The following is a 14806-nucleotide window of genomic DNA, read 5'->3' as shown; positions in this document are numbered from 1 at the left end:
GCTCTTCATTGACTTGAAAAGCGCTATAGAAATGCAGACCATTTAGCATCTTGATTATCCTCAAAACGTTTGGAGGCTGACTCCCTATTGGTGTGTAAGTGTGTGTGTGAATGGGTAAGTGTGAAGCACATTGTAAAGCGCTTTGGGAGGTCTTCATTGACTTGAAAAGCACGATAGAAATGCAGACCATTTACCATTTAGCATCTTGATTATCCTCAAAACGTATGGAGGCTGACTCCCTATTGGTGTATGAGTGTGTGTGTGTGTGTGAATGGGTAAGTGTGAAGCGCATTGTAAAGCGCTTTCGGAGGTCTTTATTGACTTGAAAAGCGCTATAGAAATGCAGACCTTTTAGCATCTTGATTATCCTCAAAACGTTTGGAGGCTGACTCCCTATTGGTGTGTGAGTGTGTGTGTGAATGGATAAGTGTGAAGCACATTGTAAAGCGCTTTGGGAGGTCTTCATTGACTTGAAAAGCGCTATAGAAATGCAGACCATTTACATTAAAATGAGCCGAAATTTGGCTCATTTTTCCGCTTTTCATACGGAAAGTTCCTTCCTTCTTTTTTTGTCTTTGGTACTGAACTCCATTCTTAGCACTTTCCGTCTTGAATCAAGTGTGATGTAGTGAAGCTGCACGTGCATTGTTAAGCAAGAATTCCTCTCAGTTTACAGCAGGGGTGTGAAACTCAATTATACAGAGGGCCAGAACTCAAACCACACCTTTTGGCTGCAGGCCGAACAGGATAAATATTAATTGAATACACTTTCCTTTAAAAAAATAAAATAGAAATATGAATTTAAAACAGTCAGAAATATTATTCCAGAATAAACAAACTTAAACATGAAATGGGGGCAGCACGGCGGCGCAGTGGTTAGCGCATGTGCGGCACAGTTCATGTCATGGGAACCTCCTGCGTGGGTTCAAATCCAGCTCCAGACTTCCTGTGCGGAGTTTGTATGTTCTCCCCGTGCTTGCGTGGGTTTCCTCCGGGCACTCCGGTTTCCTCCAACATTCCAAAAACATGCATTTCAGGTGAATTGGCCGGTCCAAATTGTCCCTAGGTGTGAATGAGCGAATGAGTTGTCTGTCCCCGTGTGTCCTGCGATTGGCTGGCAACCAGTTCAGGGTGTCCCCTGCCCACTGCCCGATGACTGCTGGGATGGGCTCCAGCACCCCCGCGACCCTACTGAGGATAAGCGGTGCAGATAATGAGATGAGATGAGAAACCTGAAATGAATTAAAAATCATTGCTCTCCATAGAAATATCCCCTGTCAAAACTATAAAAATGAGAATATGAAAAAACAGAAAATATAAATAAAATTTGTGCTTTTAACTTTGGGAATTTGCTTTAGTGACAAACATCTTCAAAATCTCCATTAAGACACACGGGTTTACCGGCAATGCCAGTGAACATCATTTTCTCGGCCATTGTGGTTTTTAGTATCCGAGTATAATTTGAAAGTTATCAGGGTTTCATAGACCCGGGCCATTATTGTAGATGAAATGAATTGAAATGTTCTGCATTTCTATAGCGCTTTTCAAGTCAAGACTTCCCAAAGCGCTTTACAACGTGCTCCACATTTCCCAATAGCGGCCGTGCAGCCATGTAAGGCGCTAACCTGCTTATTGGGGGTATCAGGGGTTCAGTGTCTTACCCAAGGACACTTTGACTGTTGTGGAATAGAGACGTGCTGACATCAGACTTTCGGGAAAAGTCTTGGCAGACGAATTAAGTACAAACAATCCTCCTTAAGGGAAGCATTTGACCTGCCAAGACTTTCTGAGAAAACTGAGGGAAAAACATTTCCGAAGAAGTTACGTAAGCCCTTTCGCGGGGCTGAACCCCCCTTTTCAGTTTTACTCCTTTGAAGCTATAAAAGCTCTGTTATGTCCAAGATTTTCTGAGTTCTCTTGTGACGCTGAAGATGCAACAATAAAGCAAGAAACTCCCTCTGACGTCATCTGCATTCCTGCATTTCTTTGAAAGCGTACGAGAAAAATTCGACCTATATTCCTCCAACACGACATGTAACACGGACGAGCCGGAATTGGACCGGGATCCCTTGATCCCAAGACGAGCGCTCTACCTCCTAAGCTACTGCCGCCCCGTATGTATATAAAAGGATTTTACAGGTGTACGCCGGTTCGGATATGGCCCGCGGGCCGTGAGTTTGACACCTGTGGTTTACAGCAACAAAAAGATGGTAGACAGGAACAGCTCAAAATTGCACAAAGTATGTGCGAGTAGCAAGATAGCCCCTTTATTTCATTCGTCAAAGTCAACAAGAATAAAAGCTCTTTTGATGGGGGCCGGTGTTCTTCCTTTGAAGGTACTGGAAAAATTAAAAACTTCGGATTGAAAGTACTGGAGTTTGGAGCAGGATTGGAACCAGTGTTCTCTCTAAGCGGTGCGCGTGCGCAATCGCGCACTGCTCGCACATTCTCAGCGCACAAGAAAATCGAGCCAGCGCACAAAAATCAGGGCTCAAAATGACTAATTAAGAATGACTTAAGTCAAAGTTACAGTGCATAAAGGTAAAAATACACGGGTTCCCCCAACTTTGTGTCCTAAATGCGGTATTTGGAAGTCGAGTCGAAGTGGAACGAAGTTGAGTAAAGTTAGTAGAGAACCGGCTTCTTCGGCTCGGCTCACTAAAAGGAACCGGCTCTTTCGGGTCCTAAACGGCTCTTCGGGTTGTTTTTGCTTCTTTCATCCCAACACGACCAAATATTATGTAAAATTATGCACAAAATGACTTCAAGGAATGAGGGAATAGAACAAAAAGAAAAAAATACCAAAATGAAAAAGTAGTGAAGAGCTGAAAAAAAAAGAAATAAAAGGAAGAGAAAAAAAGAAGGAAACATTTAGAAAAAAAGCCAGTAAAAAAGAAAAGAAAGAAATGTAGGAAAAAAGTAGAGAACAAAAAGAAAAAAGTAACAGCTCGGAAAAAATAAACGCAATGAGTTTTTTTTTTAAAGGAATTTAAAAAAAAAAGTAGAAAAAAAACACGGAAAAAAGAAGAAGTTTGTGATGCATTCAAATCATTTCAAATGATATCAAGTGAATCTTGTTGCCAACATTGTACTTCCACTAAAAAATATGATGAAGTACAGTTCTGTATCTTACAACCGACTCAATAAGCCCCCAAAAATGTTAATATTATGCGACAAAATATATCAGGAAATAAAAAGAAATGGATATCTTGTGAAAGAATTGTAAGAACAAACGACGTTTGTAGGCCATCGTACATGAGTCAATTCATTCAAAAGGGAAAAATCATTTAGCATTGCCGGAAACTCAGCTAAACTTAACTTGATGTCAAGTTTTGGACATGTTTGATCATGAATTATCTTGCCACACTTGGGATTATGGTTGCTCACTGTTGTTTCAAGCGTTGCTCACCTTCTTTGCGTGAACGCTCAGACCCGTAAGGAAAATTAGAGGGAACATTGCTTGGAACCTTTTGACCTGAGAGAAAATCGTGAAAACGAATTGTAAAAGAAGGAAATCTGACAGTAAAACTCAAAAGGTTTATTGTGTAGTCGAAAAAAGAGCATAGGATATCCGTTTAACATATAATGACGTCGATAATAGCATTAGCGTTCAAAACACATAACAAAAAGTGAGCGTGCTTAAGTGACCTAGCGCCTGGTCTACCGTGAAAAACTTCATGTTGTCTTTCTTGTCGTCTGTCCTCTCTGCTCCAGGTTCCGGTTCTGCTCGGAACACAGAACCCATTGACGTGCCGATTCGCCAAGAAAGTAAGACTGCGCCGTGGGGACATTGCACGGTGACGATGGACAAAGCGTGATGGACCGAGATGCGAGCGATGGACAGTCTGTGCCGATCGGGCCACCTCAATCCCGCTTCCTGTCGGGATCCCGGCGCGGTGGGTCCTGTTGATCCTCGTCGGTTCCATGCCCGGGGAAGGCGTGCTGGTACAGGTGCCTGTGATTGGCCGCCACGTTGTACAGCTTGTGCAGCGCCTGCGTCGGGCACAGTCGGGTGGTCAGGCGGGAACTCGAAAACCAACCCGCAGAAGTACACCGGGACCTTACCTCATTGGTGCTCCCCTGCCGAGATGCCGGGAGGGAAACAGAAAGTCGGTCAATAATATGCCCTGAAACGCTTGATTGCCCTTTTGTCTTCTGCGATTTCACGGTTTTTAACAGACTGCAATCTCCTGGGAAATTTCAAGTCTGCTGGACCTTATTTCACTTGAGAAAACCGCGTCCCTATCAAAGTGAACCTAAGCAGTAGTCTATCCCTTAAGACACCGGAAGAACAAGACTGAAGGATGGACCACAGACGTGGAAGCAGAACGGCATGCCGGCAAGACTGACCTGGTCCCACAGCGCCCCAGCCACCTGATCGATGACGGCCCCCAGCTCACGATATTCGCCCGAGTATCGGATGTAGGCCCAGGTGCAGAGCGTGATGAGGGCCAAACCCAGGACCATATTGCAGAGGCCGGCCACCACGTCCACACCCAGAAAGCCGGTCACTCCCGCCGCCACGTACATGACAAAAATGACCACAAAGAGCGTAGCCGGTGTGCGGGCGGCATGGAAAATGTTCTTGGAGTCGTTGTGCTTGATATACTGGACAAAGACTTGGTCCACCTCGCTCGCCAGCTGCTCCAGGTAGCGCCGGCTGAACTCCTCGCCGCCCATCTTCTTCACGGTGCGAAAGAGCCCAAGGGCCTCCTCGCGGATGGCGGCGTGGCGCGCCTGCAGTTCGGCGGGCGCCAGGAAGGGACGGTCGCCGCCGCACACCTGCCGGAAGAAGGGTTAGTGCCAACAGGTGGCGTCTCCCAGGACAGCCGGGGAAGATGCCAGCTAGCGCTGACGCATGTGTGCCCTGTCTTTCGGCTGACCCACCTCCTCCATCTTTTTGCTGTACAGATCCTTGGCTGCAGCCACCGCCGCCAGGTTGTTGGCCTCCGCCGTGGCCTGACACAAATGCCGTCCACGTTTGAGTTCACCCTGCCGGTTTACCGACAGTACGGCTGGACGTCCGTGTTTGACTTGCTTACCTGCAACATGGATTTAGGGTGAGGGAGCTCCTCCCCCTGGTAGATCTTGATGTAAGCCTAGAGCACAAGGATTGAGAAGTTTAGCGGCAGTAAAAGATTTGCGATGTCCGCAATCCAGCCCACCTTGAAGTACTCCAGCAACCCCCTGCAGGTGATCTTACTGCCATTGATCTCTTTCACGTCAATATTGCCAGGACTCAGGAGCCACGGCACCAGGACCTTAAGGTTGCTGACAAATTCTCCGTCAATCTCTGTAATCAACAATATGCTTCCTATGGTTTTTTTGTAGTTTTTCTCAAAATTACAGTTTTCTTCCACGAAGTTTGCCCAATATTAAATGCTAGTGAACCGATTTGACTCAGACAATGGTATTAGACTGTGCCAAAGGCCAGCACCTTTGATGCGTCCATCAAAGTGTGGGTTGGTGGCGACCTTGAGGCCTGGGTGAGGCATCAGGAAGCTGGAGATGTTGGTGAAGCAGGAGTGGATGTGCTTGCGCACATTCTGTAGTTCCTCGTGCTGATTTTCTGAGATCTGCAAAGGACAACCAAGATGAGACTTGTAAAGCTTTGCCTGCTGGTCGGTGTCTTGAGAGCAGACCTTCAGCCTCTTCTCCAAGAACTTCATGCCGCCCTCCTGCCCGTATGGGAACTCATATGGGAAGCTCCAGTCTCTGATGAGGAATATCATGGACTGGAAAACCGGAAAACAGGAGTGGGTCAGTTTTAAAAGGGCGCTCTAGGAATGGGCAAGTAGTCTGCGACGCACCTGGAAAGGTTTGAGGAAGGTCTCTTCCATGGCAAGTCGGCCATACTCCGTGAACAACTGCAACAAGAGGACACGCAAGCCTGGTTTAGCTTTAATTTTGGTCTGCTGAAATCTGGGAACTGAGTCTTTTGCTGCCGGTAGCAGAACGTCTTCTGGCCAGGCTGTATGGTCCAGAACCCATCCTCTCTCTCCCAGCATCCTTCTGGAGTCTATCAATTTTCATTTGAGAGCCAACTTCCCTTTGGCGCAAAGTTGTCATCGAAAAGGTGAATTACGGTACCTCTCCAAAGACCAATTACTCTGTCAGGATCAGTTTTGCACCTACCCTCAGAGGGCGCCAAAAGGGACTGTGGAGTTGAGCATACCTGCGTCCTGCCCTTGAATCTACCATACTCTTACCATACAATCTTGCAATTACAGCTGGGTCCATTCTTAACAAAGGGTTGTTTGTGAAAATGTGACTTCCTAACTGTCAGGAAAATCCCTTTTTAGTGATATTTCATTTCGGAAAATCGACACCCTTTTCCTATAAGACAGGGGGAGAGCCTTTTTCGATGCCTTTTCTGGCAGAGGGCATCTCCTAGTTGGCCCATAGTTATACTCTTATTACAAAAGGTACAAAATACAGTGGAATGGCTAGGGTGCCATGCTGAGCGGCGTACGGGTGTTTTAGCCCCTCATTATGCCTCCGAAGAATGTCAGTGCAAGCAGCAAAGTTGCTACAGGTGAAAAAAGAAAAGTAGTGCGTACAACTATTGCATTTAAGAAAGAAATAATTGCAAAATATGAAGAAGGTGTGCGAGTGTCTGATCTTGCTAGGGAATACAGCATGGCTAAATCTACCATCAGTATGATACTAAAGAATAATACACTGTCATGAGTCACTTTAGAAAAGTGCTAAAAAGAAGCCAGAAGCAAGTGTCATGAGATCGGTATTTTAAGAGAAAAGAACATCCTTCCAAACAATAATTTTCCATCCTCCTCCATCCCTCTCACCGTCCACCTGCGCCTTCTGCTGACCAACACAAAGGTAAGAAATCCTATTCATAATTCTTTCTTTATCATTTTTTTTTATTTTTACACATTCATGTTAGCGTAATCTTTCGTACGGAAGATCAGCCTGGGTTAGCTTTATGTTTCCGTTAAACATTCAAGGTAAACATTCAGGGTGTTGGAACGGATTAAAACGATTGACATTATTTTTAATGGTAAAAATGATTTCGGTGATCGAACAAATCGGTTTTCGAACAGGGTTCTGGAACCGATTATGGTCGAGAACCGAGGTTCCACTGTAAAGTTAGACAGAGTCCTCATCTGAAATGCCCTCTCCTTCTCTTTTTTCTTGGTCCATATACTCGGTCTGGTCCTGGGAGTTGAACAAGCATCAACACAGAGTGTCTTCGCCAACATTTTGGGATTGAATACCATCTTTCTCCAGCACCCCGGGCTCAGGACCTGCTTAAGCTTTAACATATTTTTGATAATAGAATAAGGCTTGAATAGATGTAAAGCTAAGCTTAAGCCACATGCTGCTTCATCATCCGATAGCTTTGTTTAACAATGTTTAGATGATCTTGTTCTGCAGTTCAACTTGGAACAAGAGTTTGAAGTTAAAAGAACTTCTCAGCTCCAAAAAATGTAAACCCCTCAAACCAGAAACCCTGGCCTAAGGGAAGCAACTGTATTTTGTTATCAGGGATATGAGTTTGAATTAGGGCAGCACGGCGGCACAGTGGTTAGCGCTTGTGCGGCACAGTTCATGTCATGGGAACCTGTTGTGGGTTCAAATCCAGCTTGAGACTTCCTGTGCGGAGTTTGTATGTTCTCCCCGTGCTTGCGTGGGTTTCCTCCGGGCACTCCGGTTTCCTCCCATGTTCCAAAACCATGCATTTCAGGTGAATTGGCCGGTCCAAATTGTCCCTAGGTGTGAATGAGCGAATGCGTTGTCTTTCCCTGTGTGCCCTGCGATTGGCTGGCAACCAGTTCAGGGTGTCCCCTGCCCGGAGATGGCTGGGATGGGCTCCAGCCCCCCGCGACCCTGATGAGGATAAGCGGTACGGCTGATGAGATGAGATGAGTTTGAATTATGCTTGCTCTCTTCTCTTGCTCCTTATTCACATCCCTCCCCTACAGCTCTGGGTTTACCGTAAATTCCGGACTATAAGCCGCTACTTTTCCCCCAAACTTTCAACCCTGCGGCTTATTCAGTGATGCGTCCAATTGATGTCATTTTTCTAATGGCTGCCAGCGGCGCTCGAGTACAAAAGGTAAGATTTAGACCGGTGGAATAGATGCGCCGAGGAAGACTGCAACTTCTTGGCTTGACTAGCGGCGAGAAATCTTTCACTAAAAAAAGGCAACTTTTTCGCAAGTCTGCCAGTGGATCCTGACAGCATCAAAAAATCCACCATCACCAACGGGTTCCGAAAAGCCGTGACGGAGAGGAGGGCACACCAGTGTGTTGGAATGATATACATATATTTATCCTACAGTTGACATTAATATGTTATAAGTGTTCTCAGCCCTTTTTGTAGAGTTTTCAGTTTGTAAGCTGTTCTTCAAGGCCATGAGTTGTTTTTTGTACAGTCTGTCTCTTTATCTCACATACCAATGGGTGCAACTTGCCCTGGAATAATCTGTGTAATAATATTCCTTTTATGCATGCAATAACTCAAGTTGTTTTTCACCGAAAGCCTTGAAAGAAGAAAGGAGGTGTCCGAACAGAAACCAGCTGTGATCATCAGGCGGAAAGCAAGGCGTGCGAAAGAAGATTAATTGACTCTGCGTAGCAACAGTTAGAATGCGGTCTCAACCAGTTAGATAGAACCCCTCCCTTTAGAGAAGTTGAGACTTATGTACGATAGGGCGAATCCTAATAAAAAGGGGAGAGAGATCGAAGATTTCTTCAGAGTGATTTGGGAGATTGGCGGTATACAATCTTCGATCGCTCTCCTTGCAAGATGTCTAAAAACTGATCAGATTCTCCATTGTCTTTTTATTTCAGAGCGTTTTATCATAAATGTTGGGGACTTAAACCTAACACAGTGACAGCGCGAGTGAGGCTGCGGGAGCGTGGGACGACGTCTATATGACAAAGTTTCTTTCCGACACTGAGGAAAACGACTTTGATGGCTTCAGTTCTAAGGAGGAAGATGAGGACGGTTTACCGTGATTTTTACAAGTACGGTATGTTTTTTTAACAGACCCGTTTACTGTGTTGCGAGCGGTTGCTAGCGTGTTGCTACCTGTCACAGGCACTGTTTGGGATGAAAGTTATATTATTATTATTAAAGCTTTGAAAACTCTCTCGGTGTACCGTCTTTTTTTGTAAATATGTGTAACCATGTATAATATGTATTTGCAACTGTATATTTTTGTAATGTATTTATTTGTATTTATTTTGCACACTTATTCTGATATGTTTCGGACGGGCGAATTAAAAAGAAGGGGCGTAACAAACGCGGGCTGACGGGAAGTGGGGACCGGTAAAGGTGAGTGTTTGTGGACACGGCGGACAATAGTGGATATATATTTTTCCCACCCTTACCTCAGGAAATATACACTTTTTTCTTTGGATTACTTTCAACGGGACCCGGACTCTGCCGGTCTGCATCAAACCTCAAGTACCGGTATCATTTTACATTCATTTAGCCGGCTGTGATTTTTGAACTGTGTACTTTAATGAAGGATATTCAGTTACAATCGCGAGACTTTAAGTCGGGTTTGGGTTAATTTTGTACTACATTTTGTTAATGTGGGCGCATAAGGCTTATATACAGGTGCGGCTTGTGTAAGTACAAAATCAGTTTTCCTCTTGAAATGTGGTGGGTGCGGCTTATAATCAGGTGCGCTCTATAGTCCGGAATTTACAGTTCTTTCATTAAAAGGAAGGTGCGGAAGGGGCGAGTACAATGGGATTCAGGTCTTGAGATGATCATGTCTCCTTTGGAGTCAAAACTGATGATATTTGGTCTCACGTTGTGGGTTTTATTCTAGATGTTTCGTGACATACCTGCAGATGTTGAAGGTCATCTTCTTGGACGTTCTGGGAGATGTTGTAGACCTGCGTGAGTGTAATGGTATCATCACCGTTTTGGATACGACAGCAAGTGTTGGGTTAGAGGTTAAGGGGAAGGTGGAGATAGAGGTAAGATCTAGGAGTTAGGGTTACTAATGGATGTAGGGTTGGGGCTAGAATTAGGTTTTCATGGTTGTGACCTACCTGCATGGAGCTAATCATGGTGCTGAGCGCAAAGACAGTGGCAGAGTCTCGCAGCGTAGACTGACTGTCAAAGGTGCCCTGCGTGTCCATCAGCAGGACAGCCACCTGCAGTGAGGCAAACTCGCAGTAGTTGGTGATGGTCCATGGCTCCGGAACCATCATCCCTGAACACTACCTTGGTCCCATCGGGCCGGTCCACCAGGAAGACCTCGCTCCAGATCTGAATGCCGGTGGTCTCGCGCTCTGAACCGCCCCGCCACGAAAAGCCAGTCAGGGGCTCGTCTGGCTGGCCCAACCAATCGGACGAATCCTGAAAACCACAAAGGTGCGTGTCACACTCGGGTGGGTCGGTCCATCTTTGCCTGTGTCTCACCTGTTTGTACATATATCTGAGCATGAAGTCCATTAGGAAGGACTTTCCCTTACGGAAGGCGCCCGCCACCGAGATGGCGGCCACCTCGCGGTCGCGGACCTCCTCGGCCAATAGGAGGCGACTGAGCGCCGCCTCGTCCAATTGGAAGCTGTGGTCGTCCTTCACTAGCAACACCTGCACCGGGCGAGCCCGCCCGTCCCCTTCTTCTTCCTCCGAGCTCCAGTCGTAGGTCATTTTGTCGCCCAGTGAGCCTGAATGCAACACCGGATTTCAAAAACTGGGTGTGGTGACCAGTGGTTTTTCCCGGAACGCAAAGAAAACGGGGACAAAAACGGGTACGGTAACGTGTTCCTGATAACACTCTGTGACTCAACTATTGTCCCAAAAGGAAAATGTTGGCGTAGACCAGGGGTGTCAAACTCATTTGAACTCGGGGGCCACACGATAGAACCAACATTCTGTCGGGGGCCGGACTAGTAGATTAAAGAGAGAGAAAAAGAGAGATAAAGAAATAAGAGAAAGAGGGAGGGAAAAGGAGAGAGGGCGGGACAAAGAAAGAGAGAGGGAGAGAGTGTGAGAAACAAGAGATAGAAAGTCATGAGAGAGGGGGGAGAAAATAATCTTTTTTTTTTTAACTTTCCCACAAAGTGCAGGAGAGACATGGTAAAGAGACAAAAGTATTTGCAGAGTGGAGATCCAGGATCCTACCACATCCTCCCTGTGTGAAGTTTGCATGTTCTCCCTGTGCTTGTGTGGGTTTACCCAGACCCTTCCTACAACATTTCAAAAACCTGCATGTCAGGTTAATTGATGACTCCAAATTGTCCCTAAGTGAGTTGTCTGTCCCTGTATGCCCTGCGACTGGCTGGAAAGCAGATCGGGGTGTCGGCTGGGATGGGCTCCAGCACCCCCGCGGCCCTACTGAGGATAAGCAGGACAGGAAATGGATGCATAAACAACCCATAGGCAGCACGGCGGCGCAGTGGTTAGCGCTTGTGCGGCACAGTTCATGTCATGGGAACCTCCTGCGTGGGTTCAAATCCAGCTCCAGATTTCCTGTGCGGAGTTTGTATGTTCTCCCCGTGCTCGGTTTCCTCCCACATTCCAAAAACATGCATTTCAGGTGAATTGGCCGGTCCAAATTGTCCCTAGGTGTGGATGAGTGAATGAGTTGTCTGTCCCTGTGTGCCCTGCGATTGGCTGGCAACCAGTTCAGGGTGTCCCCTGCCCACTGCCCGGAGATGGCTGGGATGGGCTCCAGCACCCCCGCGGCCCTACTAAGGATAAGCAGGACAGGAAATGGATGCATAAACAACCCAGTCATGCTTAAGGTTTTCTTCACCGAAAATGTGCTGAAATAACCCTAACTCTAAAAAGGAAGGTTGATAGTTAGCTTGAAATATAAATCGGTAAAAAACGAAAAGGGAGCTAGATGACTAGCCAGAAGACAGTAAAATCCCAACTAAATCGCCAGATGGAAAACTAAAAATAAAGCTAGATCGCTAGCTAGAAAAAAAACGATTTAGCTTGATAACTAGATAAAAGATAAAATGTTAGCTAGATAGCATGCAAAACATGTAAAAAGCTAGCTAGATAGCTTGTTAGAAGGCTAAAAGGTTTGGAAGATAGCTAGCTACAAAGGTAACCAGATAGCTAGCTTGAAAAGGAAACGCACATTTTTTTGCTCATTATCTTCATACAAAAGGTGAATAAATACATGTGAATAGCTTCTCATTATTTTTCCCATGATTGCTAAAAAATAATCATCAATACTTGAATAGCTTTATTTTGTCCATGAAGTCCATCAACTGGAATTTAATTTAGTATTATGTTATTCCTAAATTATTACCAGCTCAATTATAAAACGAGGGTTAAATAGAGTCAAGTCAACCACAAAAAAATAATTTGACTAGAAAATCCGATTGACCCAGCACTGGTGAGTTAGTTGCAGAACAGGTTCGCAAGCGCCACCTTGGAGAACCCCAGAATGGAGCAAAAGCTAATCCACAATCGGGAAAATTATTAAGAATAAGCAAATTATTAAAGCAAGGGAATCTTCTATGAACATGACAATCTCTGCAATTGAAAGTTTAACTCCCATTTCAATTGGAATTCGCCCTCTGCATCCACCCGCTACTCCACCGAACCAGCTCGAGTTATGACACCGAAGGTTTAATTAATCCTTAATATTTCTTTGTGTTATGGAATCAGTAGTTTGAAATCATGAATTGGACAGTTGTGTTATTTCAGTGGAATCTTCCAGTAGAAATGAGAAAAGTCCATTTCTGATGTGTTTATCGTTCCGGTCGCCTTGACTTGCTCGTTGAGGGAGGAGGGGGCACCGCCTTGCTCAGGAATTGGACCGTCAGTCGGCCTCTCGGAAGCCAGACGCCCCCCTTTGGCCTCGCCCGATCGCAAATTCAACGAATATGATAGAAATCTAATAACATTTTCAATTTCTACCAGGAAGACCCTTGAAGGTGACTCCTCCCGAGGCTTGATGACGTCACACATCCCATCCCCAAACCGTGCATTCATTTGGAAAATGACGTCGAAAAGGAGGACATAAAAAGACCACCCAAAAAGGAGAAGACTCACCCCAGCTGTCTCTGTCTTTGCGGTGTTTGGCCATCTTGGGCGCCCCCCCAAAGCCCACTCACCCAAAAAAACGCCTCAAATGAGCAAATCTCACGAAAAGGGGGGTTCGTTTTGCAATAGAAGGCTTGGGAGAGCGACAAGTTCCCGGATGAAAGATGCAAAAAAGGATGCGGGAAGAGGACGATGGCGAAACGATGGCGTTCGGATGCTATCCGATGCAATGCTCACATTTGACACCAGAGGGCGCCCCAGACTCTTTTCGATAGCGGTGGCAATCCCAGCTCTTTTTGGAGAAGCGGCTTTTTCGAGTCGGCTCACTGAAAAGAATCAACTCTAATAGAGTGCAAAAGAAAGAGATAAAGGGAGACGGATAAAGACGGGGGAAAGAAAGAGAGAGAGAAAAAACAAGACGGAGGGAAAGAGAGTAAAAGAAAGCAGGAGAGAGAAAGAGGAAAAGAAAGGAAATTCACAAAAAGAAAAGAGAAAGCAAAAGAAAGGGAGAAATTGCAAAAGCGGGAGTTAAAAAAAGCGAGAAAGAGCGAAATAAAGGGCAAGAATAAGAAATATTAACAATGAGAATAAGAGTGATAGAGATATATAAGAATAATATAGATGTATAAAGAGAAGAAAAGCAAAAGTAAGATATGAGGGAAAGGGAGAAAGAAAGCAAAAAAATAATAATCAAGAAATGGCAAAAGAGAGACGAGCTGAGAGAGAGATAGAGAGATTAAGAGAGAAAAAAAATATAAACGAATAGAGAGAAAGAAAGAAAGAGTGAGAGAGAAAAGGAAGGAAGGAAACCGGCTCCCTGGCGATGTAGAGTCGGGTTTTAAAGCCGTTCCGTTCGCGAACGACCATCACTGCTCGGATGCTTCTTGGTGCAATGCCCACAATAGACACTAGGGGACGCCCCAGTCTATTGTCAACTGACGGACGCGCCCGACCGCCTTCAAGTTTTTTGTTTTTTTCCCCTCGTTTTCAAACTTGATTCATCAACGAATTGACACTAAATATTGGCATTAATATACACAATATCATTCAAATTAGTATAATAATACATTCATAATCATATATTTAAGATTGTCTTGATTTCCATTAACATAAAAATACCAATGACATGTTTACTTGACAACACCGGTGTACATAGTCGATGAAATAAATTCAAAACCAGGATACAATAACTAAATTGTTATTATTTACACAAAATTGAAAGTTAGAAGAAAGACTTTGGGAATAATTAACAAGTTTTTGGTTTCCAAGACGTGACATGATAACGAGGACGTGTCATTGACGTGACGCGGTGTTCCTGAACGCATCAGCAGGATTCCGAAATCGACGGAGATTAACAGTAGCAGATTTTAGTTTGTTTATTATTCGTTCGTGTTTTGAAGGCTTTTTAAATATAGCCATTTTTCTTATTATCATCCGAGTTTGTAGCCCGGTTGTCATTGTTCGAAGCGCTCGTCTTCCTTGATTGGATTTTGGGACTAAATGTCGGAAAGAAGTTGTTGCCTCCGACCGACTCGTCCTACTCCGCTTGGCCGCAACTGAACCCCGGAGAGCCGCTAACAATTTTGTCGTTTCTCGGGGCCGGTCGAAGAACTCCTCCGTTGGAATTATTCGACGCCGGGCATCGGAAAGGCGCATCCGGGCGACTTCGCAAGCGAGGCAGGGAGCGCTCCACGCCAGCAGGCAGGCAAGTTTGCCCGTTAGCATTAGCCGCCATGCTAACTCCCCGGAGCCCGACTACCACCTGGAGTCGTCGCTGTCAAACTTCTGTCAAAAGTCGCGTTTTAAAGTCTT

At 45.3% G+C, this 14806-nt stretch overlaps 2 protein-coding genes across 5 annotated transcripts in view; one reads left to right on the top strand and one right to left on the bottom strand.

Annotated features, from left to right (window-relative positions):
• Positions 1-3523: 3523 nt before the first annotated feature.
• Positions 3524-13712, bottom strand: atl1 (atlastin GTPase 1). The gene is made up of 14 exons (XM_088353845.1): positions 13004-13712; positions 10406-10656; positions 10208-10342; positions 10033-10137; positions 9823-9873; positions 5811-5867; positions 5643-5735; positions 5438-5576; positions 5166-5293; positions 5043-5099; positions 4888-4959; positions 4351-4782; positions 4066-4080; positions 3524-3993 (listed from the first exon to the last, which is right to left on the bottom strand). The coding sequence occupies exons 1-14, from the start codon at positions 13035-13037 to the stop codon at positions 3865-3867; spliced, it is 1698 nt and encodes a 565-aa protein (XP_088209971.1). The 5' UTR covers positions 13038-13712; the 3' UTR covers positions 3524-3864.
• Positions 13713-14305: 593 nt separating this feature from the next.
• The window catches only part of map4k5 (mitogen-activated protein kinase kinase kinase kinase 5), a 42423-nt gene continuing 41922 nt past the window's right edge, over positions 14306-14806 (top strand). For all 4 annotated transcript variants that reach the window (XM_088353843.1, XM_088353842.1, XM_088353840.1 and 1 more), the window contains exon 1: positions 14306-14699. The gene's annotated coding sequence lies outside the window, so the exon portion shown is untranslated. The remainder of the gene's footprint in view (positions 14700-14806) is intronic.

Source organism: Urocampus carinirostris, chromosome 15 (genome assembly GCF_059441175.1).
Source record: "Urocampus carinirostris isolate Australia breed hairy pipefish chromosome 15, RoL_Ucar_1.0, whole genome shotgun sequence".
NCBI lineage: Eukaryota > Metazoa > Chordata > Actinopteri > Syngnathiformes > Syngnathidae > Urocampus > Urocampus carinirostris.
Note: the sequence above shows the minus strand (reverse complement) of the source record. Positions and strands in the feature narration are given on the sequence as shown.

What these genes read in the sequence shown, in the direction of transcription:
- atl1 (XM_088353845.1), bottom strand. Translation starts at nt 13,037, where the DNA reads ATGGCCAAACACCGCAAAGACAGAGACAGCTGGG. An exon ending in ACCGGCCCGATGGGACCAAG is followed by an intron (nt 10,138 to 10,207) that starts GTAGTGTTCAGG and finishes GCCTCACTGCAG; the next exon opens with GTGGCTGTCCTGCTGATGGA. An exon ending in ACAGCAAAAAGATGGAGGAG is followed by an intron (nt 4,783 to 4,887) that starts GTGGGTCAGCCG and finishes TTCTTCCGGCAG; the next exon opens with GTGTGCGGCGGCGACCGTCC.